Here is a 23,582-nt window from a genome sequence, read left to right as displayed (position 1 = left end):
AGACAGCGACGACTTGTGGGAGCTCTTAAAAGCTAGTCGTCTGACGGAGCCGGAGACAAGATCATGGTACTGCTGCACAGTCTGTGAACTGTCAAACATGGGGAAGCGAGGAAGTACCGCGACAACCCGAAGCTGTCTAGACTGTCTGGGTCGTACAGACAACTCCTTATCGGGTTGCTGAGGTTGCCGCACTGCGTCACAACAAGTCACTTCTGCTGGTTGTTGAACGTCTTCCCAGTGACACACTGACTCCGTAAACAAAAAATCCTCTAACAAGGACTAAGCTTGGACTGCATGTCTTGCAACAAAGCTCAAGGTCTATGGGAGCAGGTGTGGTAACAGACGGGGTTAGCGACTGAAGTGGAACCATTACCCTCCCTGGAAGCATGTTATGCTTAAATAAAAGTCCATAGGAGGCTAAGCAGCTAAAGGCTCCTCTCCAAATGACAGAGTCCTCAAGGGAATATCAGAAGGAGGGAGAATAGCACTTTCTCATCTACAGGAACCATATCCGAGAAAAGCTAAGTTCTCTCAGTGAGGGTTTCACTGGTGCAAAAGCAGCAGACTAGAAGGCAACGTTATGAAACTGCTTGACAGTCTAGTGAGTTGGCAACAACCAAAGATGTGTGACTGAGGAGCATGCGGTAAGGTATGCAGAGCATGCTGTATGCAGAGCATGCTGTATGTAGAGCATGCTGTATGCAGAGCATGCTGTATGTAGAGCATGCTGTAAGGTAAGCAGAGCATGTTGCATGGCGTGCGGCTTATGCTGCATGGGATGAGGCTCATGCTGCATGGGATGAGGCTCATGCTGCATGGTATGAGGCTCATGCTGCATGGGATGAGGCTCATGCTGCAAGGGATGAGGCTCATGCCGCATGCGTTGAGGAGGATGCCGCATAGTATGAGGCTCCTGCCTCATGGGTTGAGGCGGTTGCTGCATAGCATGAGGCTCCTGCCTCATGGTTTGAGGAGGATGCCGCATAGCATGAGGCTCCTCATAGCATGAGACTCCTGCCTCATGGGTTGAGGAGGATGCCGCATAGCATGAGGCTCCTGCCTCATGGGTTGAGGAGGATGCCGCATAGCATGAGGCTGCCTCATGGGTAGAGGAGGTTGCCGCATAGCATGAGGCTCCTGCCTCATGGGTTGAGGAGGATGCCGCATAGCATGAGGCTCCTGCCTCATGGTTTGAGGAGGATGCCGCATAGCATGAGGCTCCTGTGAGGTTCCTGCCTCAAGAGTTGCGTCTGCCTCAAGGGTTGAGGAGGTAGCTGCGCAGAGAGAGGCTCATGCTGTGAAGAATGCGGTTGCTGCATGCGTTGAGGCGGCTGCCTCATAGCATGAGGTTCCTGCCTCAAGAGTTGCGTCTGCCTCAAGGGTTGAGGAGGTGGCTGCGCAGAGAGAGGCTCTTGCCTCAAGAGTTGAGGCTCTTGCCTCAAGAGTTGAGGTTCTTGCCTCAAGAGTTGAGGTTCTTGCCTCAAGAGTTGAGGTTCTTGCCTCAAGAGTAGAGGCTCTTGCCTCAAGAGTTGAGGTTCTTGCCTCAAGAGTTGAGGCTCTTGCCTCAAGAGTTGAGGTTCTTGCCTCAAGAGTTGAGGCTCTTGCCTCAAGAGTTGAGGTTCTTGCCTCAAGAGTTGAGGTTCTTGCCTCAAGAGTTGAGGTTCTTGCCTCAAGAGTTGAGGCTCTTGCCTCAAGAGTTGAGGTTCTTGCCTCAAGAGTTGAGGCTCTTGCCTCAAGAGTTGAGGTTCTTGCCTCAAGAGTTGAGGCTCTTGCCTCAAGAGTTGAGGTTCTTGCCTCAAGAGTTGAGGCGGTTGCCGCATAGCATGAGGCTCCTGCCTCAAGGAAAGTGGAGGTTGCTGCATAGCGCTGGTACCTGGCAACTCCCAATGCGGCAGCTCACGCATGGAGGCAGGAGGAGCCTCAACATCATACGTCTGGCAGGGTGGACTGCGCAGAGGTGGAGGAGCGCTCGCAGGAGGAGGTGTGCTAACCTTCTCTGCCTGAAACTCCTGCATCAACACCGCAAGCTGAGACTGCATTGTCTGCAGCATAGACCACTAGAGTTTAAGAAAGACAACAACAAACGGAGCTACTGTCCGTTGAGACTGAGGGTCTAAAACAGCTGGTGCGGCAACAGACGGTGTTACTGCCTGTTGCGATACCACCTTGCCTCTCTGGGAGGTGTGCAGTTGTCGTACTGCAGCAAGTCCGAACTGACCCAGTGCTAATGGCACCACCTAGGAGTTGGACTTGCGCGGAAGGGACCGACTTGCACTTAAAAGCTGCAAGATTGGTCCATGGTTTCTGCGAGAAACCTCTTCCGCAGACGAGGAATAAAAGGGCTCTCTCGTCTTGTGTGGGTGGGGTGATCACGTCGGCAACGTGTGTAGATACACCCGAAACCACGGAGGGAAACGTCTGTTCGTCGATCAAGGCCTGATGAACCCATAAGTCCTTCGACATTACTTCTCCCCTGGGCTTGGGAGCTTGTAAGAGGTCCCAGACTAGGCGAACAACTGGCACGAACAGACGAACCCTCGAACGCAACACTGTAACACTTTGCGCTTATCACTTTATCACTTTTGATTTTCTGTTTGCACTTATTTCACTGAACTCGAAACTTTAAGTGGTTTGTACCTGAAACACGCAATTCTATCCTTCATTAAAAGTTAGTAATTGCGAAAACAGTATTACAATGTAACAGAAAAACATAATGAAAGATAAATAATTCAGTGGCTGGAAAAGAGACTAAACACTAGATCAAATAAACTACGTTTAAAATCTCTCACCGCATAAAGCCTGAGAACAAGAATAACACTCTAGAAACGTTTACCTTCTTCCCCTAAAGAGACTAGGGAGAAGAGCAAAAACGATAACAACGTTACCCGCTTGAACGAAACGTTTATCCTCCTCTCTCTCCCTCCGTCTCTATCTCTCTCTCTCTCTCTCTTGACTTAGAACCTGAGAGATGAGCCCAATTATATATATCGTTAAAACATATTATTGTTAAAGGAAAAAAACTGAAAGATTTCCCAAATAAAAAGTTCCTTTATTAGAAATAAAACCATTTAAGCTAAGAAAGAATGAACAAAACGCTAGAATCGGTTTACTCTTACTGCAACGTGACACCGTGAATACTCTCTCTCTATCGTAACGATAGAGCGCAAGTTGAACGTTCTGAACGTCAACAACTGCAGAGACAAAACAAAACGTTAGTTCAACTTTGAAAACAGTACGAGACTATCAAAGAAATTCTTTCAAAAACATTAAAATAGCATAATATGTTAACAGGTAAAAACGAAATGACGGGCTCAATGTTAATTAACTTCGGTTCCAAGAAAAGACCGCCTACTATTAGGAAAGGTCGAATATAAACAAATATAAAAATTAATTTTAATAAGTTTATAATAAAAGGAAGTTAATCGAAGAGGCCTATAAAAGGCGGAGAGATATAAAATAAATCTATAACTTTTGTTAAGCAAAATTAAGAAAGAGAGTCTATACTCTCTTCGACACCAACACTTCCGTCTAAGGGAAGGGTCGGCCATTTAAAAGTGAAAGAGAGTTCATACTCTCTTCGTCACCATAATTAAATCAAATTAATTCCAAAAGCTAGCTAAGCTAATGATAAAACTTCCTGAATAGCGAAAGCTAAACTCTAGAGCAAATACATCACCAAATCGTGAGCAATAACTCCAGAATCAACAGCGTATCCATGTAGGTCTAGCCGGAGGCACGACAGAGGAAAAATTGAGGTGGTGTTGACAAGAAGTACTGGAGTACCTGACCACAGATGGCGCTGTGGTGTTCACCCCCACCTGTATAGCGATCGCTGGCGTATCCCGACCGTAGATTTCTGTCGGCAACAGAGTTGACAGCTACATGATTATCGGGTAAGATTAATATTGAAAAATCTAAATGTTTCAATGAAGTGTACTCATCATTTATCTATAAATTTCTAAAATGTAATTTGTCCTGTTCCAAGTTTTCTGGCTGAGATTTCAAACAAGTACTCATTGTCTATGTACACCATCAACAACAATAAAAATAATCAGTATTGCACCAAGCAGGAAACTCTAGGACAATTGCAATTTAGGATTTGTTAAATGGGGAATCATTAAAATGACAATAGATTCTCCACACAGTAAACCACGTATGGTAAAGTAGTTTACAACCTTTCCGATAATACGTAAAAAAAACTGGCAAGTAATAAACTATGCTTAATTCCACAATCACTTCTGCTTTATAAACATAGCACTTGCTTATATCCAAAATCTTGGAATGCATTGATAAATATCATTATTATTCTAATTCTTAGTTAGGCTACAACCCTAGTTGGAAAAGCAAGGGTTCCAACAGGGAAAAATAGCCCAGTGAGGACAGGAAATAAATAAACGATGAGAAATAATTAACAATAGAATATTTTTAAAACAGTAACATCAAAAGATGTTTTGTATATAAACTATAAAATGAATTATGTCAGTCTGTTCAACATAAAAACATTTGCTGCAAGTTTGAACTTTTGAAGTTCTACCAATTCAACTACCAGATTATGAAGATTATTCCACAGCTTGGTCACAGCTGAAATAAAACTTCTAGAATACTGAGTAGTATTGAGCATCATGATGGAGAAGGCCTGACTATTAGAATTAACTACATGCCTAGTATTACGAACAGGATGGAATTGTCTAGGAAGATCTGATTGTAAAAGATGATCAGAATTATGAAAAATCTTATGCAACACGCACAACGAACTAATTGAACGATGGTGCCAGATTAGGAATAAGAAATTTAAAAGACCATAAGTTCCAGTCCAACAAATTAAGACGAGAATCAGCAGCTGAAGACCTGATAGGAGAACAATACTCAAAACATCGCAGAATGAAAGAATAAAAACACTTCAGAATAGATTGATCACCGAAAATCTTAACCCTTTTACCCCCAAAGGACGTACTGGTACGTTTCACAAAACCCATCCCTTTACCCCATGGACGTACCGGTACGTCCTTGCGAAAATATGCTATGAACATTTTTTTATTCATATTTTTGATAATTTTTTTGAGAAAAATGTTATTTTCCTTAGTAAAATAAATTTTTGAATATACTTACCCGATGATCATGTAGCTGTCAACTCTGTTGCCCGACAGAAATCTAAGGTCGGGATACGCCAGCGATCGCTATACAGGTGGGGGTGTACACAACAGCGCCATCTGTGAGCAGGTACTCAAGTACTTCTTGTCAACAAGAACTCAATTTTCTCCTCGGTCCACTGGTTCTCTATGGGGAGGAAGGGAGGGTCCTTAAATTCATGATCATCGGGTAAGTATATTCAAAAATTTATTTTACTAAGGAAAATAACATTTTTCAATATTAATCTTACCCGATGATCATGTAGCTGATTCACACCCAGGGTGGTGGGTGGAGACCAGCATACATGTTAACATTAGAAGCTAAGTATCCCGTATCTTATTTTAGCAGTTATTCAAAATAACAAACATAAAATAAATAAGTACCTGGTAAGGAAGTCGACTTGAACCATTACTCTGCCTTTTTAAGTACGTCTTCCTTACTGAGCCTAGCGATCCTCTTAGGATGCTGAGCGACTCCTAGGTGCTGAAGTATGAAGGGCTGCAACCCATACTAAAGGACCTCATCACAACCTCTAATCTAGGCGCTTCTCAAGAAAGAATTTGACCACCCGCCAAATCAACCAGGATGCGGAAGGCTTCTTAGCCTTCCGGACAACCCAGAAATATTTCAAGAGAAAGATTAAAAAGGTTCTGGAATAAGGGAATTGTAGTGGTGGAGCCCCCACCACTACTGCACTCGTTGCTACGAATGGTCCCAGAGTGTAGCAGTTCTCGTAAAGAGACTGGACATTCTTAAGATAAAAGACGCGAACACTGATTAGCTTTTCCAAAAAGTTGCATCGATTATATTTTGCAGAGATCTATTTTGTTTAAAGGTCACGGAAGTTGTGACAGCTCTAACTTCGTGTGTCCTTACCTTCAGCCAAGCTTGGTCTTCCTCATTCAGAAGGGAATGAGCTTCTCGTATTAACAGTCTGAAAATAATAGGATAAAGAATTCTCTGACATAGGCAAAGATGAATTCTTAACTGAACACCATAAAGCTTCAGACGGGCCTCGTAAAGGTTTTTAAAATAGAACTTAAGAGCTCTTACAGGACATAATACTCTTTCTAGTTCATTTCCAACCATACGATAAGTTTGGAATAACGAACGATATTGGTCAAGGCCGAGAAGGCAGCTCGTGTTTGGCTAGAAAACCAAGATGTAGAACATGTAGCCGTTTCGGATGAAAATCCGATGTTCTTGCTGAAGGCATGAATCTCACTGACTCTTTTAGCTGTGGTTAAGCATATCAGGAAAAGAGTCTTAAAGGTGAGATCTTTCAGGGAGGCTGATTGAAGTGGTTCGAACCTGTCTAACATAAGGAATCTTAGAACCACGTCTAAATTCCAACCAGGTGTAACCAAACGACGCTCCTTCGTGGTCTCAAAAGACTTAAGGAGGTCCTGTAGATCTTTATTGTTGGAAAGATCTAAGCCTCTGTGACGGAAGACTGATGCCAACATGCTTCTGTAACCCTTGAAAGTGGGAGCTGAAAGAGATCGCTCTTTCCTCAGATATAAGAGGAAGTCAGCTATTTGAGTTACAGAGGTACTGGTCGAGGATACGGATACTGACTTGCACCAGTTTAGGAAGATTTCCCACTTCGATTGGTAGACTCTAAGGGTGGATGTTCTCCTTGCTCTAACAATCGCTCTGGTTGCCTCCTTCGAAAAACCTCTAGTTCTCGAGTCTTTCGATACTCTGAAGGCAGTGAGACGAAGAGCGTGGAGGCCTTGGAGTACCTTCTTACGCGTAGCAGACGTAGCAGGTCCACCCTTAGGGGAAGAGTTCTGGGAACGTCTACTAGCCATCGAAGTACCTCGGTAAGATATTCTCTCGCGGGCCAGAGGAAAGCAACTAGTGTCAACTTTGTCCCATCGTGAGAGGCAAACTTCTGCAGTACCTTGTTGACAATCTAGAACGGAGGGAATGCATATAGATCTAGATGAGACTAATCTAGTAGAAAGGCATCTAAAAGAACCACTGCTGGGTCCGGGATAGGAGAGCAAAGTATTGAGAGCCTCTTGGACATCGAGGTTGCGAAGAGATCTATGGTTGGCTGGCCCCAGGTGACCCAAAGTCTCTTGCATACATCTCTGTGGAGGGTCCAATATGTTGGAATTATTGTCCCTTCCTACTGAGACAATCTGCTAAGACATTCAAGTTGCCTTGGAAGAAACTTGTTACTAGTGAAAAATCTAGACCTGTTGAACAGGAGAGGAGGTCACTAGCGAACTCGCACCATGTCAGAGTAGGTCCCTCCTAGCTAGGAGATGAACATCAAAGCAGGGAGTTGTCCGTGTTGACCTCCACTACTTTGTCTTGAAGGAGAGACCTGAAGCTTTTCCAGGTCAGACGTACTGCCAGAAGCTTCTTGCAGTTAAAATGCATTGTCCTTTGACTCGAGTTCCATAATCCCGAGCATTCCCTACCGCCTAAGGTCGCACCCCAGCCTACGTCCGATGCGTCTGAGAAGAGAACGTGGTTGGGAGTCTGAACAGTCAGGGGAAGACCCTATAAAAGGTTGATAAAGTCCTTTCATCAGGTTAGACCAGACTTATCTTCCGGAAACCGGGATCGAGACCGCTTCTAGCGTCTTGTCCTCTTCCAGTGAAGAGCTAGATGAAACCGAAGAGGACGGAGGTGTAGTCTTCCAATTGACACCAATTGAACCACGGATGACAGTGTCCTAACCAGACTCATCCACAGCCTGACAGGGCCGTATTCCTTCTTCAGCATCTCCTGGAGGAAACGGCAACGGAGTGGGCAACGTCTGACTCGCTGAATCCGGTCGCACTGGTGGATGCGTGACGGAACCGGACACAAGATCATGGTACTGCTGCACAGTCTGTGAACTGTCAACCATGGGGATGCGAGGAAGTACAGCGACAACCCGAAACTGTCTAGACTGTCTGGGTAGTGCAGACAACCCCTTACGGGTTGCTGAGGTTGCCGCACTGCGTCACAACAAGTCACCTCTGCTGGTTGTTGAACGTCTTCCCAGTGACACACTGAACGTCCACAACCACCTCCGAGAGTAGCTTAACGTCAACGTGCGACTGGCCACCCACACTGGGTCGCACCGGTGGAGGAACCATCTCAACTGGCGGACGTGAGTAGGATACCTCAGCGTCAACAGGGCGTACAACCAACCGGTAGGAAGGTCGTTGGCAAGAAGGTTCTTCTCCGTAAAAAATCCTCTATCAAGGACTAAGCTTGGACTGCATGTCTTGCAACAAAGCCCAAGGTCTATGGGAGCAGGTGTGGCAACAGACTGAGTTAGCGACTGAAGCGGAACCATTTACCCTCCCTGGAAGCATGTTATGCTTTAATTAAAGTCCATAGGAGGCTAAGCAGCTTAAGGCTCCTCTCCAAATGACAGAGTCCTCAAGGGAATATCAGAAGGAGGGAGAACAGCACTTTCTCATCTACCGGAACCATGTCCGAGAAAAGCTAGGTTATCTCAGTGAGGGTTTCACTGGTGCAAAAGCAGCAGACCAGAAGGCAACGTTATGAAACTGCTTGACAGTCTGTGAACTGTCAAAAACTGAACTGTCAACCACAACAGGAGCGTGAGGACATACAGCACTGGTGTATTAGTAGCAGACCAGAAGGCAACGTCATGTAACTGTTTGACAGTCTGTGAGTTGGCAACAACCAAAGTTGTGTGGGGAAGCCTCAACTCCTGACTGACTAGTTGCTGCGGGCGAGTGGCGGTAACCACAGTGTGTTGCGGAGGCTGACACACCGTGTCAAAACACGGCAGCTTGTGGTAGTTCACGCACGGCAAAGGAGTGCTCCGTGTGTCTGTGGGAGTCATCATACATCTGGCAGGGTTGACTGTGCATGGGTGGAGGAGCTCTCACAACAAGAGTGTGGGAGCAGGAAGCCATGCCGGGCGCACAACCGAGGTAGGTGTAGGCCCACGGGTGTATCGTCAACCTTCTCCGCAGTCGGAGTGTGGGAGCTGGCAACAACAAAAGCGGAGTGTTGGTGCGTGGGAGGGACTGCCGTGGGTTGCGGTGCATGCCGTATGGGATGCGGAGCATGCCGCATGGGTTGCGGAGCATGCCGCATTGTGTCAAAACACGGCAGCTCTACAGCACCTTCCCACTGCTGATGCGGTAGCTCACGCATGTCAATGGAGGGTGCAGCATGAACATGCGTATGGCAGGGTGGACTGCGCATCGGAGGTGGAGCTCTCACAGGTGGAGTGTGGGAGCAGGCAGCCGCAGTATCTGCTGAGCGCACAACCGTGGCAGGTTGTAGATTAACAGGTGCATTGTCAACCTTCCAGCACGATACTCCTGCATGAAGGAGCAAGCTGAGACTGTATAGTCTGCAGCATGGACCACTAGGGTCTATGAAAGACGGCAACAAACGGAGCTACTGTCCGTTGTGACTGAGGGTCTAAAACAGCTGGTGCGGCAACAGACGGAGTTACTGCCTGTTGCGGTACCACCTAGCCTCTCTTGGGAGGTGTGCAGTCGTCGGATGACTGGAGCGAGTCCGAACTGACCAAGTGGCTACACCTAGGCCTTTGGACTTGCGCGGAAGAGACCGACTTGCACTTAAAAGCTGCAAGATTTGGTCCATGGTTTCTGCGAGAAACCTCTTCCGCAGACGAGGAATAAATGGGCTCTCTCGTCTTTGTGTGGGTGGGGTGATCACGTCGGCAACGTGTGTAGATACACCCGAAACCACGGAGGGAAACGTCTGTTCGTCGATCAAGACCTGTGGAACCCATAAGTCCTTCGACATTACAGTACTTCTCCCCTGGGCTTGGGAGCTTGTAAGAGGTATCGGACTAGGTGAACAACTGGCACGAACAGACGAACCCTCGAACGCAACACTGTAACACTTTGCGCAAATCCCTTTATCACTTTTGATTTTCTGTTTGCACTTATTTCACTGAACTCGAAACTTTAAGTGATTTGTACCTGAAACACGCAATCCTATCCTTCATTAAAAGGTAGTAATTGCGAAAACAGTTTACAATGTAACAGAAAAACATAATGAAAGATAAAGAATTCAGTGGCTGGAAAAGAGACTAAACACTAGATCAAATAAACTACGTTTAAAATCTCTCACCGCATAAAGCCTGGGAACAAGAATAAAACTCTAGAAACGTTTTACCTTCTTCCCCTATAGCGACTAGGGAGAAGAGTAAAGAACGAGAACAACGTTTCCCGCTTGAACGAAACGTTTATTCTCCTCTCTCTCCCTCCGTCTCTATCTCTCTCTCTCTCTCTCTTGACTTAGAACCTGAGAGATGAGCCCAATTATATATCGTTAAAACATATTATTTGTTAAAGGAAAAAAACTGAAAGGTTTCCCAAATAAAAAGTTCCTTTATTAGAATTAAAACCATTTAAGCTAAGAAAGAATGAACGAAACGCTAGAATCGGTTTACTCTTACTGCAACGTGAAACCGTGAAAAACTCTCTCTCTATCGTAACGATAGAGCGCATGTTGAACGTTCTGAACATCAACAACTGCGGAGACTAAACTAAACGTTAGTTCAACTTTGAAAACAGTACGAGACTATCAAAGAAATTCTTTCAAAAACATTAAAATTAAAAATAGCATAAATTCTTAAAAGGTAAATACGATATGACGGGCTCAAAGTTAATTAACTTCGGTTCCAAGTAAGGACCGCCTACTATTAGTAAAGGTCGCATATAAACAAACATAAAAATTAATTTTTATAAGTTTATATTAAATGGAAAGTTAATCGAAGAGGCCTATAAATGGCGGAGAGATATAAAATAAATCTATAACTTAGTTAAGCAAAATTACCAAAAACCTAAACACACTTCCGTCTAAGGGAAGGGTCGGTCATTAAAAAGTGAAAGAGAGTCTATACTCTCTTCGTCACCAACACTTCCGTCTAAGGGAAGGGTCGGCCATTTAAAAGTGAAAGAGAGTCCATACTCTCTTCGTCACCATAATTAATCTATCCAAAACAAGTTCAAGTTTTGAAATGAAGATAAAACCCCTGCATAGCGAAAGCTCAAAACTGGAATAGTGTACTTCACCAAAAAGTTGTGAAAACAAATCCAGTTAGGGACGGCGTATTAGTAGGTCTTGCCGGTGGCACGACAGAGGAAAAATTGAGTTCTTGTTGACAAGAAGTACTTGAGTACCTGCTCACAGATGGCGCTGTTGTGTACACCCCTACCTGTATAGCGATCGCTGGCGTATCCCGACCTTAGATTTCTGTCGGGCAACAGAGTTGACAGCTACATGATCAACGGGTAAGATTAATATTGAAAATTCAGGCATTTTCCAAGGGAATGAGACCAACCTGACCTCTCTATGACAAAAATTAAGGCTGTTAGAGCAATTTAAAAAAAATATACTGCAAAATGTGCTGGGAAAAAAAATAACCCCCTGGGGGTTAAGGGTTGGAAATTTCCAAAGAGCCTGAGGGGTAAAAGGGTTAAAATACTTTCGTAATAAGCCAATTTTTTGTGCAATTAAAGAAGACACAGAACTTGTGTGTTTCTCAAAAGTAAATACAGTATGATGTTGAGAATCACACCTAAAATATTAAAAGATTCATACAGAGTTAAAGAACATTATCAATGCTGATCTGGATGTTGAAAAGCCACTGTCCTTGATCTACTTACAATCATACTTTGAGTTTTGTTAGGATTCAACTTCATGCCCCATAATTTGCACCATGTGCTAATTTTAGCTAGATCTCTATTAATGGATTCAGAAACTCAAGATCTACATGGAATTGATGCAAAGAAAGTAGCATCATCTGCACATGCAACAAGCTTGTTTTCTGGGCCAAACCACATGTCATGTGTATATAGTATGAAAAGTAATGGGCTAAGAACACTACCATGAGGAACACCCGATATCACATTCCTATACTCACTATGGTGCCCATCAACAACAACTCTTTGCGATCTATTACTTAAAAATTCAATAACAATGATAAGAAACGACCCACCCACTTCCAACTGCGGTTCATAATTAACATGGTCCAAGGCAGCACTAAAATCAAGGCCCACCATATGAATTTCCTGACCACAATCAAGGGATTTCTGAACAGCATTGGATATTGTAAGTAGGGCATCACATGCTCCAAGGCCTTTACGAAAGCCAAATTGCAAACTAGGGAACAGTTGATTACCTTCAGCAAACCTGTTAAGACGTTTTGCAAAAAAACATTAAAAAACAATATGGGTGTTATGAAAACTGGGCAGTAATCAGTTGGACTTGAGCTACCACAATCACATTTACATAGAGGAGTAACATTACCAATTCTCCAACAAGTGCTAAAAGCTCCTCTTCTTGCTAACTTGCGCAAAATAAGATATATAAACCTGCATAAAAATAAAACACCTCGTAATCCATCCACTTCCTGAGACTGGTAACCTACACTAATTGCTTAATCATTAAACAACTGCTAAGAATATCCACTGACCTACTGTATATCATCTGGGATACATCCTAACCCAACCTAACCTAGGATGCCAGGTCTTAAATTGACAAGGAGACTTTGACCCTTAGAGCACTGGCAACCCTAACTAGGCATGACCCAGAGCACCAAATACCACACAATGCTTTCCTATCATAAAAGGGTATCTTCTATTATATGGCTTCATTCTGTTTCCTTACTGTACTTTCATTATCACTGTGCTATGCCCCCTATTGGAGCCCTTGGGCTTATGGCATCCTGCTTTTTCAACTAGGGTTGTAGCTTAGGTAGTAATAATTATAACTCAAATATTCTTCAATTTACCCCAATAAAACCAATATATTTTCTTGCAAAACCTAAAACCTCTGTAATCTTTGCAACCTAGGCCTGTAACTAAATGGCAATTGCAATTCAAGGAACAAATATCATTGTATGATTCAAAACAAACATGTATTTGAAAGTTACGGTGCAATGGTGTAGTAGTAGGCTGGCCAAGGCCTCAGCCACCCGTTGAGATACTACCGCTAGAGTTATTGGGTCCTTTGACTGCCCATAAAGCAGTTAGTAAAGAAGAAGATAATAGGACACGTGCTGTTCAAGAAAGAAGGAATAGAGAAAAGAAAAGAATATATCTATCAAATTTGGAAAAAAAGAGAGAAGAAAATAAAAGAATTAGAATAAAGAAGAAAACCGAGGAGGTGCCGATGGAAAGGCGAATCCCTCCGCCCAACAACAAGAACAAGAACAAGAAGACAAGAGTCCCTGTCTCTGGTTATGGCTCATGTTGTCTTTGCCTACACATAGACCAAATAGTGTGGCCTATTCTTTCCACATACTCCTATCCTCATACACCTAAAAACACCGAGGTTACCGAACAAGTCTTCTTCACTCAAGTCAGTGGTCACTTTCTTCTCGGGAAGGGTAGAAGAGACTCTTTAACTATGGTAGGAGAAAAACACTCCAAAATCAAACCATCGTTTTCTAGTCTTCGGTAGTGCCATAAGCCTCTGTATCATGGTCTCTTGCTTGAGGGTAAAATCAGGCACACAATTCTATCCTATTTCTCGTCCTCTTGGTTTTCTAAAGTTTTCATAGTTTATATGTGAAGCATCTAATTCAATGTTGTTACTGTTCTTGAAATATTCTATTTCAATTGTTCATTCTTCTCTAGTAGTTTATTTATTTCCTTGCTTCTTTTCCTCAGTGGGCTATCTTTTTCCTGTTGGAGTCCTTGGGCTTATAGCATCTTGCTTTTCCAACTACGATTATAACCTAACTTGTAATAATAATAATAACACAAAGATAAATTTTTCATGGGGGGGGCATACAAGCAGGGTTAATTAGGCTAGCCCAGAATAGCCAAAGCCTATACATAAAATTCGGTAGAAACTAGTTTATACATAATATTCAGCTGCCTATTACGACATCAATAGATAAGTAGAGGTTGCTTCTGCCATACGTGTAATATATTAACTTAATATCGAATTAACTTCCTTTGATTTGACATACACCTAGGCATCTCTTACATAGTAGGCCTTAGTTACGTTATCTTATGTATTTTCAGTGAAGTATTTGCAAAATCCCTTGCCTTACATATAACAATAAACAACAATAATGTGGAGAAAGCGTTAAAAGGCTTAATGGGGAATTTTAATTCTCGATAACGCCATAATGAGGACGATGTTTTGTTGCCCAATTGGCCGCCAGCAAAAATGTCATCCGCAGATTCTCCGACTTGACCTTTCTCGGTGACCCCTGCGAGGACTGGTAGCAACCGGAGGATGGGCCTCAGTTATCAAACGAAATGATAGGTGACCCAGATACCCCACGGGGAATTAAGCAACGAGAGTAGGAAGTTTTTTTTTAGTCCTTCATTGGAAGGAGAGAGGAACACGACCTCTTCCGCCAAAACACACGATCAATCAGCCTCCTAGGGCAATTCCAGAGGAAATCTCTTAAATTTCTGTGGCTTAGAGCCTCGGAATATGTATTTAATATGTGATAATCACTTAAAATAGCGAAATCTTATTGATATTACCTATGCTATTTCGACGTACTTTGGCTTTGACGTCTGGCGCAACACTGGGGTGCCTAGACCAAAACATGTGTCGGACATGTAGAGACATCTAGCGGAGAAGAAAGAAACTATGGGGGCGTTTCCATGGTAACATCAGACGCCAGCTGCTATTTATAAAAGAAATTTAACGTTATATTGTTTTATTTATCAACGTTCAGTCTAACTTGTATAATGATATTGCAAATCTATGGCAACTGCCTTCCATCCATTGCGGAAACTGTTTTGATGCGTTATCAAACCATCCCAATAAACGTTTCTTAATGGAGAATTTTGCTCTGAATTCTTAATTGCGACATGGACACTTAACACTTAACGGATTTTAAACTGTTCATTATTAAATAGCATTCTAATAGACGTTAGACATGCATCAAACCGGGTATTACAACTCTTCGAGCCAAAGACTCAAATTATTCTCTTGGAAACCGAGTGCGCTAAATTATAATTAAGGCCACTTAATATTTTATTTATGACTTTTTTCAATCATTTCTTGACATATCTTTCTAGATATCTATAATACCTAGAACATTATAGAATATTAGAATAAAAAAAAGGGTCAATTTTATTAACACACACTAGGTAGAGACAATGTAAAGGGTTTAAAGATCACTCATGAATGGCAGAGGCAAGAGATAGTGACAATACACTAGAGACTGACATTATATACATATAATTAGCGCCCAAGCCCCTCCTCCATCAAACTGGGACCAGGGAGGGCAAGGCAATGGCCGCTGATGACTTAGCATATATACATATGGGGTCCCCCGAACCTCAGATCCTTAGCTCAGAAGGATGGTGAGATTGCAGACAATACAAGAAACTATAACGACCTTGGTCGCGCTTCGAACCCCAGCCAGACAGGTCGTCAGACAAGAGCGTTTCCAATTGCTACCATAGTATGTTAGAATATGGTGGCAAGAGAGCGACTGATTTCAGGTAATGTTATGTAATGTCTCCATGGCTGTTCAACATCTTTCATGGATGAAATGATGTCATTGTTATTATTATTACTTGCTAAGCTACAATCCTAGTTGGAAAAGCAGGATGCTATAAGCCCAGGGGCTCCAACAGGGAAAATACCCCATGAGGAAAGGAAACAAGGAAAAATAAAATATTCTAAGAACAGTAATAACATTGAAATAAATATTTCCTATATGAACTATGAAAACTTTAACAAAACAAGTGGAAGAGAAATAAGATAGATTAGTGTTCCCGAGTGTACCATCAAACAAGAGAACTCTAACCTAAGACAGTGGAAGGCCATGGTACAGAGGCTATGGCACTACCCAAGATTAGAGACCAGTGGTTTGATTTTGGAGTGTCCTTCTCCTAAAAGAGCTGCTTACTATAGCTAAAGAGTTTCTTCTACCCTTACCAAGAGGAAAGGGGCCAGAGAAAAGTGTGAGATAAGAAAATGAGGTTGGAGTGGGATGTGAAATGGTAGATGTTTGCAGATAATACTGTGCTGATTGTGGAAAAATAAAGAGAAACTGTAAAAGCTGGTAAAAAAAAAAAAATTGAAAGTAAATGTGAGCATTACTAAGGTTATGAGGGTTTATTCAACAAGGAACCCAGAAAGTTGCAACAGGAAATGCTAATATGTCTAGTGGAAGAATAGACTCGGTTGATCCATACATATATTCCTAAGCAAATATGACAGATGATGGCCAAATGAGACACAGAACAGATGCAAAGTAATATAGAAGAATTAGGGCAAGGAATTGAGAAGAGAGACTACCTGTCTTTGATAGCCAACGTGGGATTGTATGAAGGGATTTCTGAGCCAACTCTCTTTTGTAAATGTGTAGTATGAATTTCAAGTGAAAAATAAAAGAATGTAGGAGCTGTTGAAATGTTTTAGTAGTATATTTGGTGGAATCTCTGATAGGATGAAACATCTGAAATCTGAAGATTATAGTATGCGTGGTATAAATATGTTAGCTTACATAAAAATAAAGATCACAGGATTATGAAATGGTTCGGCCATGTAGGAAGAATGGACGACAAAAGGATGGTGGATATTTGAGCATTCAGAGGTGGAAGGAGGTGGGCAGAGAGACAGGCCTCAAGGGGTTGGATAGACGAGAGAGAGAGAGAGAGAGAGAGAGAGAGAGAGAGAGAGAGAGAGAGAGAGAGAGAGAGAGAGAGACGTATCAGACAGCTAGAGCATCAATATCTTGCTGTATTGAAAGTGTTTGAATAGGTGCTAATGCTTATGAAGCTACTGATATATGGACTATCTATTGCTAATTGAGGTTTCATTTGCGATTCGGCAGTTGAATACTACAGGGACTGTAGTTTTTTTTTATTCCTCTAACGCCATCCACTGTTAGGGGTCACTGCTTAATGTACGCAGAAAGTCACGTATATACTGTAAACATTTGAGCTTGCAGAAAGTCACGTATATACTGTAAACATTTGAGCTTGCATAAAGTCACGTATATACTGTAAACATTTGAGCTTGCATAAAGTCACGTATATACTGTAAACATTTGAGCTTGCAGAAAGTCACGTATATACTGTAAACATTTGAGCTTGCAGAAAGTCACGTATATACTGTAAACATTTGAGCTTGCATAAAGTCACGTATATAATGTAAACATTTGAGCTTGCAGAAAGTCACGTATATAATGTAAACATTTGAGCTTGCAGAAAGTCACGTATATACTGTAAACATTTGAGCTTACATAGATGCGACACCAACATTCGCATATCCCTAAAGTCAGCTCTCGTCTTTATACAAGTCTGTCACATGCACGCTTTAAAATTTTAAAGTAATTACCTTAGTTTTAGGTAATTTGCACGGTTTCAAGGTAACTTTTAAGGTATATTTGAATTTTAATAGCATCAAATTCAAAGGAGTTCAAAAAGTTTTGAGGTAATCTAGGGTAAAAAGCATCAGCATCTAAGGTAATTTTAAGATAATCTAGGGTAAAAAGCATCAGCATCTAAGGTAATTTTAAGATAATCTAGGGTAAAAAGCAGCAGCATCTGAGGTAATAGCTACACGTTCAAGTTTAAACCCTGATTGAAGAGAAAGTCACATGTGTGCGCAAGCGCACCTCATACACATCAAAACATGTTACTAAGAAATAAAAAAAATCAATGAAAGAGAGAGCAAAGGAGAGAGTTTCTTCGGGATGTCTACTTCTTTGCCTTTCAATGCAGTTGTAAAATGATAGATCCCCCCCCCCCCACAATCTCCTGAACTTGCGGTGATAAGGTTAATGATTATCATTAGTATTAACATTTCCAGATAAAAATTAATTAATAATAATTAAGAATAAATGGAACGCATATGACACTGGCGGTTTTCGAAGAAAATTGAGCATTTTTACCACGCAAACGCATATATATATATATATATATATATATATATATATATATATATATATATATATATATACACATGTATATATATACGTACATATACACACACTCATATATATATATATATATATATATATATATATATATATATATAGAGAGAGAGAGAGAGAGAGAGAGAGAGAGAGAGAGAGAGAGAGAGAGAGAGAGAGAGACATTGCGTTACTTTTTAGAAACTTTGTTACAATTTATCCAAAATTATTTTTATTATTCAGTTTTATTTTCAAGGGGACCTTGTTGCTTAGTATCTAAGGTACACAAAGCGTAAACGATAAGATAAAACAGAACAATTAATTCGTGATAAGTTTGGCTTTGATTAATGCAAAATATGACGACATTGTGTTATTAGTTTTATTACTAGCTAAGCTACAACCCTAGTTAGAAAAGCAAGATGTTATAAGCCCAAGGGCTCCAGCAGGGAAAAATAGCCCAGTGAGGAAAAGAAATAAGGAAATAATTAACGGGATAAGAAGTAATGAAAATTAAAAATATCTTAAAAACATTAAAACAGATATTTAATTTATAAACTATAAAAGGACTTATGCAAGCCTTTTCAACATAAAAATATTTGCTGCGAGTTTGAACTTTTGAGGATCTACTGATTCAACTACCCGATTAGGAAGATCATTCCACAACTTGGTCAGAGCTGGAATAAAACTTCTAAAGTACTGTGTAGTATTAATGGTTGTAACGATGAAAAATTAAAAAATCATACTGATAATGATGGAAAATATCAAATTTTAACAACTATTAAATATTAAAAGATAATCGAATATTATTAAACAAATTCAAATGGTGCCAAAATATTTTCAGATGCACCCTGAGAGAGAGAGAGAGAGAGAGAGAGAGAGAGAGAGAGAGAGAGAGAGAGAGAGAGAGAGAGAGAGAAGACAGGAAAAAGGGCAGTAAATTTTAATTCCATTCGGGTAAAAAAAAAAAATAATGAAATATTTCAGAGCTTAACAATAATACTTCGCGGGGAATAGAAAAAAAATAATTTTCTAACGTAATAATAATAATTAATAATAAATATATGTACATTACAACCACACAAACTTAACAAACAAATAGCTAACCAGCAATAACAAAAAAAAATTAAGAATAGCCAAGAAATTAACAGGTTACATTAGTTCTAGATAAACATACCTGGATGTCGAAAGTTTAAGCCAATAAATATAATAACGGTAAAACAAAAAAATGAAAGAAACAAAAATTAAAAAACCATTAAAAGACTCACATTTTCATTTTCTTCCTTTTAGGTTGCATCGTAACTGGTTGAAGTGTAGAAACCGGGTGGGTCTTAATTGAGTGGTCCTATGTTCCTAAGATTGAAAAAGGAATATATATATATATATATATATATATATATATATATATATATATATATATATATATATATATATATATATATATATATACACGTAATTTATATATATACACATACACATATATATAAATATATGTATATAATATATATATATATATATATATATATATATATATATATATATATTATATACTGTATATATATATATATATATATATATATATATATATATATATATATATATATATATACAAGGAAGGTTTTTTATTAAAGGGGTGGTAAAACTGAAGTCACTGTTAACTTGCACCTCAACTTATCAAAGTCGGGAATAACTTGAAAGAAAATTAGTATTTCACATCATCAGCTGTTAGCCTTCATATGACGTCATGGATGACACACACGCGGTTGAAACTACATATTCATTAATTTATGACAAATTTAACCGAAATCAGTAAAAGTTGTTATAAACAATGTTTCAGAAACCCATAACACATTTCCTTATAATTTGGGTTTTCCGTTTATTTTATATCGACAAAACACAATTTCACCGGTTTCAATAACCCCCCCCCCCCCCCCCCCCCCCCCCCCCACCTTTACCCACTGCCGTCTTACACTTGCCTGCTCTTTCACTTACGTTTAAGAGGGTGAACGTCCTTTAACAATACCACAGGGTAGATTTAAATCTCACGATACTGTCTTTGTACTATGCCCAATAAGGTCACTCTACAACGTAGTATTCTTCTATAAACCAAGTTTATCCATTTTTAGGTAGCCCAACAATTCACCGAGATGAAGCAGCCATTGTCTGCCCACGTTTTTTTTTTTTAATTATAGCTTTAAATTGAAAATTATATTAATAATAAACAGCTTCCAGAGCCATTCTTTTCCAGATGACTAATAGTTAAATAGCAAGATATACAACGTACGGTTAAATACTACACCGTGACAAATAATTGAACCGCGTGTTTAAAGACACTCGTTTCAAAGAGCGCAAATAATGGGATGAAAAACACCACCCTCGAGAACCACGTGGGAGGCTCAGTGATTCACACCTGCACCACCGATCGATCTGGAACGGCCGGAGTCTGGGAGATGACTGAGAGTCTGAGAGACTGAGACCGCGGTCGGGATTCGGGACGGCGACGGCCAGACAATGAGGCAGAGGGTGACCCTGGGTGAGCTATAGCCTATAGACCTTGGCAGAGGTAGTGACGGGAAAACAAAATTCTCGGGGGTTGGGGAGATGGGGAGGTTGCTACCTGGTAACTTCTAGGCCTTTCGTGGTGCATTGAAATTTTTTTCCAAAAATTCTCGGGGGTTGGGGAGATGGGGGTTGCTACCTGGCAATTCATAGGCCTTTCGTGATGCATTGAGATTGTTTCCTAGTATCAAAATTGTGATATGATAACTTTATTAACCTAATGATACTAATTAGTCATTATTTATTTTACTTTTACTTAAAGGGCTGCTTATCTGCTCCCGTACAGCAGGGGAATCCTACTCTCTACAGGACCTCCACGGTTGTTTTATGATGTTCATTCGGGAGCATTTAACATTTCACAATGCGTATTGTTCGCTTAGAGTTCTCTTGCTTGAGGGTACACTCCGGCACACTATTCTATCTAATTTCTCTCTTTCTTGTTTTGTTATAATTCTTATAGTTTATATAGGAAATATTTATTTTAATGCTGTTGCTATTCTTAAAATAATCTATATTTCCTTGTTTCCTTCACTGAGCTATTTTCCCTGTTGGGTCCCCTGGGCTAATAGCATCCTGCTTTTCCAACTAAGGTTGTAGCTTAGCAAGTAATAATAATAATAATAATAATAATTACGTTTGATCGTCAATGTCAAAACTCTCGCAAAATAAGAAAGACTTCAGTTTCCTCTTGAAAGCTTTTATATCTTCAATTATTCGGAAGTCTCCTGGGAGCCTATTGTATAGTCTTGGGGCCGCATATTTAAAGGCTCTAGAGACTGCAGTAGACGTATATTTAGGTTCTAATAGTTTCTAATATTTCGAGGGGACTTTTTTATTTCACTATCGATTTAGCTTTAAATTTTTAAGGAAATAAACGATAATTATTCTACAACTTATTACCATTATTAAGCTTACTACACGTAAAACTACGAAATATTCTACAACTTATTATCATCGTTAAGCTTATTACACGTAAAACTACGAAATATTCTACAACTTATTATCATCGTTAAGCTTATTACACGTAAAACTACGAAATATTCTACAACTTATTATCATCGTTAAGCTTATTACACGTAAAACTACGAAATATTTTACAACTTATTACTATTGTTAAGCTTACTGCACGTAAAACTACGAAATATTCTACAACTTATTACTATTGTTAAGCTTACTGCACGCAAAACTACGAAATATTCTACAACTTGTTACTATTGTTAAGCTTACTACACGTATAGCTACGAAAAAACACCAAACCCTCGAAGGTAACAGACGAAATGGCATTGACATCAACAGTATGTAATTCTACCTTCCACCGTATGGAATACCAATCATAACAGTAACCTCAATCATGACGAGCATATGTGAATTAGTGATGCATCGTACATGGTCTCCTCGCTCTTTTCGATACACAACGATATGTAACGTCTCATCGTTCACCAGGTTCAAAAATTCACAATCATGGAAGGAGGAGAAGTGTGAATTTTCTTCATCATGCAGATCCTCTTCGTCATATGTTACTTTACCTTGCTTTACTATTTACTTTACATTACTTGTAGTTTATCTATTTCCTTTCCTTATAAAGCTATTTTCCCTGTTGGAGCCCTTGAGCTTATTGCATCCAGCTTTTCAAACTAGGGTTGTAGCTTATCTTATAACAACAACAACAACAACAACAATAATAATAATAATAATAATAATAATAATAAAGGCTGTTTTCCTGGTTCTATCACACACGAAGACTCTTTGACCTATAGATTCTGTTTGTCGCATATATTTGTAGGTATTTATAGTTACAAAGCTTTTCCCGTGCTAATTATTAAATCTGTCACAGAAAAACTTAGACTACAAGAGTCTTCGACTTCTTGAAAGCCTAAATATCTTCAGCAAGGCCTACATACAGTATACCTTGATCTTCAGTCTTTCTGATGTTTATAATGTCTCGGGGTTCCTGGCAATCATTTTGGGATGGGACGGCTAACCTTGAGCCTGTTTATAGTTCTATCCTGAGAGGCGACTATAACTATAAGTACTATAGAGCAGGAGAACCTTGACATATTCATTTGTAACCGGTAACCACTGGAACCAGCCGAAGTAGGATTTTCGAAAAGTAAAGGCTTGAAAGCTTGAAAGAAGGCATTATATATATATATATATATATATATATATATATATATATATATATATATATATATATATATATATACATACATATATAAATATATATATATATATATATATATATATATATATATATATATATACACATATATATATATATATATATATATATATATATATATATATATATATATATATATATATATATAGTATATAAGGGAGAAATTGTCCACCCTTACTAAAAAAGAGAAAATTGCACTTTTTAATATGTGATATATTACCTTTTACAATTAAGGTATACGGAATATTGCGATAATATACACTAGAAAGGAACTGAAAAGACAATAAAGTTCACAATTATTGTATGTATCGCTAATTTCACCGGGATTCCACCATTCAAGACATTGAAATATCTTTAGATCTAAGACACTCTCTTGACAAAGTTACTATAGTTTTTGGGCTTCTGCGTGGAAAGAACAATCTAACTGCTGTCTCTGATCCCAAATAAAACAGATTTAGACAATCAAATGAATATTTATGGAGAAAAGTCTGTGTACTTCACGCACCGCACCGAAGGCATTGTTCAAAAAAAGGCAAGGCGACCCACGGCCCAGCTATCTGAACCGTGAGTCTACTGTACTGCACGTTCGTACATAGTTCATTTTGTGCTTGTATCTTCGCTCTCCCCTCGCACTAAAAAGAACCTGAAAAAAAAACATGTCTTGTTTCTCCTCTGTAACATTGTTTGTTTTTTCAACATGAAAAATCTTGTTGCCTTGAACTTTTGTATATAAAGGAGAGTGTTCTATAATAAAGTCACTCAGTTGTTTTCAACTTGCCTTTGAGTCACAACCTTCTCTCGGCCCGTCACACTACCTAACGCATCTTCGGCCCCCCGAGCTTC

General features: G+C 40.1%; 1 protein-coding gene across 3 annotated transcripts in view; it reads right to left on the bottom strand.

Annotated features, from left to right (window-relative positions):
* Tfb1 (transcription factor B1) overlaps window positions 1-19,340 on the bottom strand; it is a 69,139-nt gene extending 49,799 nt beyond the window's left edge. The window contains exon 1 of one of the 3 annotated variants that reach the window (XM_068370671.1): window positions 19,267-19,340. In XM_068370671.1, coding sequence (XP_068226772.1) covers window positions 19,267-19,295 — 29 coding nt within the window. In that variant the 5' untranslated portion in view covers window positions 19,296-19,340. Of the gene's footprint in view, window positions 1-14,606; window positions 14,746-19,266 lie in introns of those variants that run through there. The other 2 variants (XM_068370672.1, XM_068370670.1) reach the window with 2 other exon arrangements.
* Between the last annotated feature and the right edge of the window lie 4,242 nt (window positions 19,341-23,582).

This window comes from Palaemon carinicauda, chromosome 3 (genome assembly GCF_036898095.1).
Source record: "Palaemon carinicauda isolate YSFRI2023 chromosome 3, ASM3689809v2, whole genome shotgun sequence".
NCBI lineage: Eukaryota > Metazoa > Arthropoda > Malacostraca > Decapoda > Palaemonidae > Palaemon > Palaemon carinicauda.
This window is presented reverse-complemented; position numbering and strand designations above follow the sequence as displayed.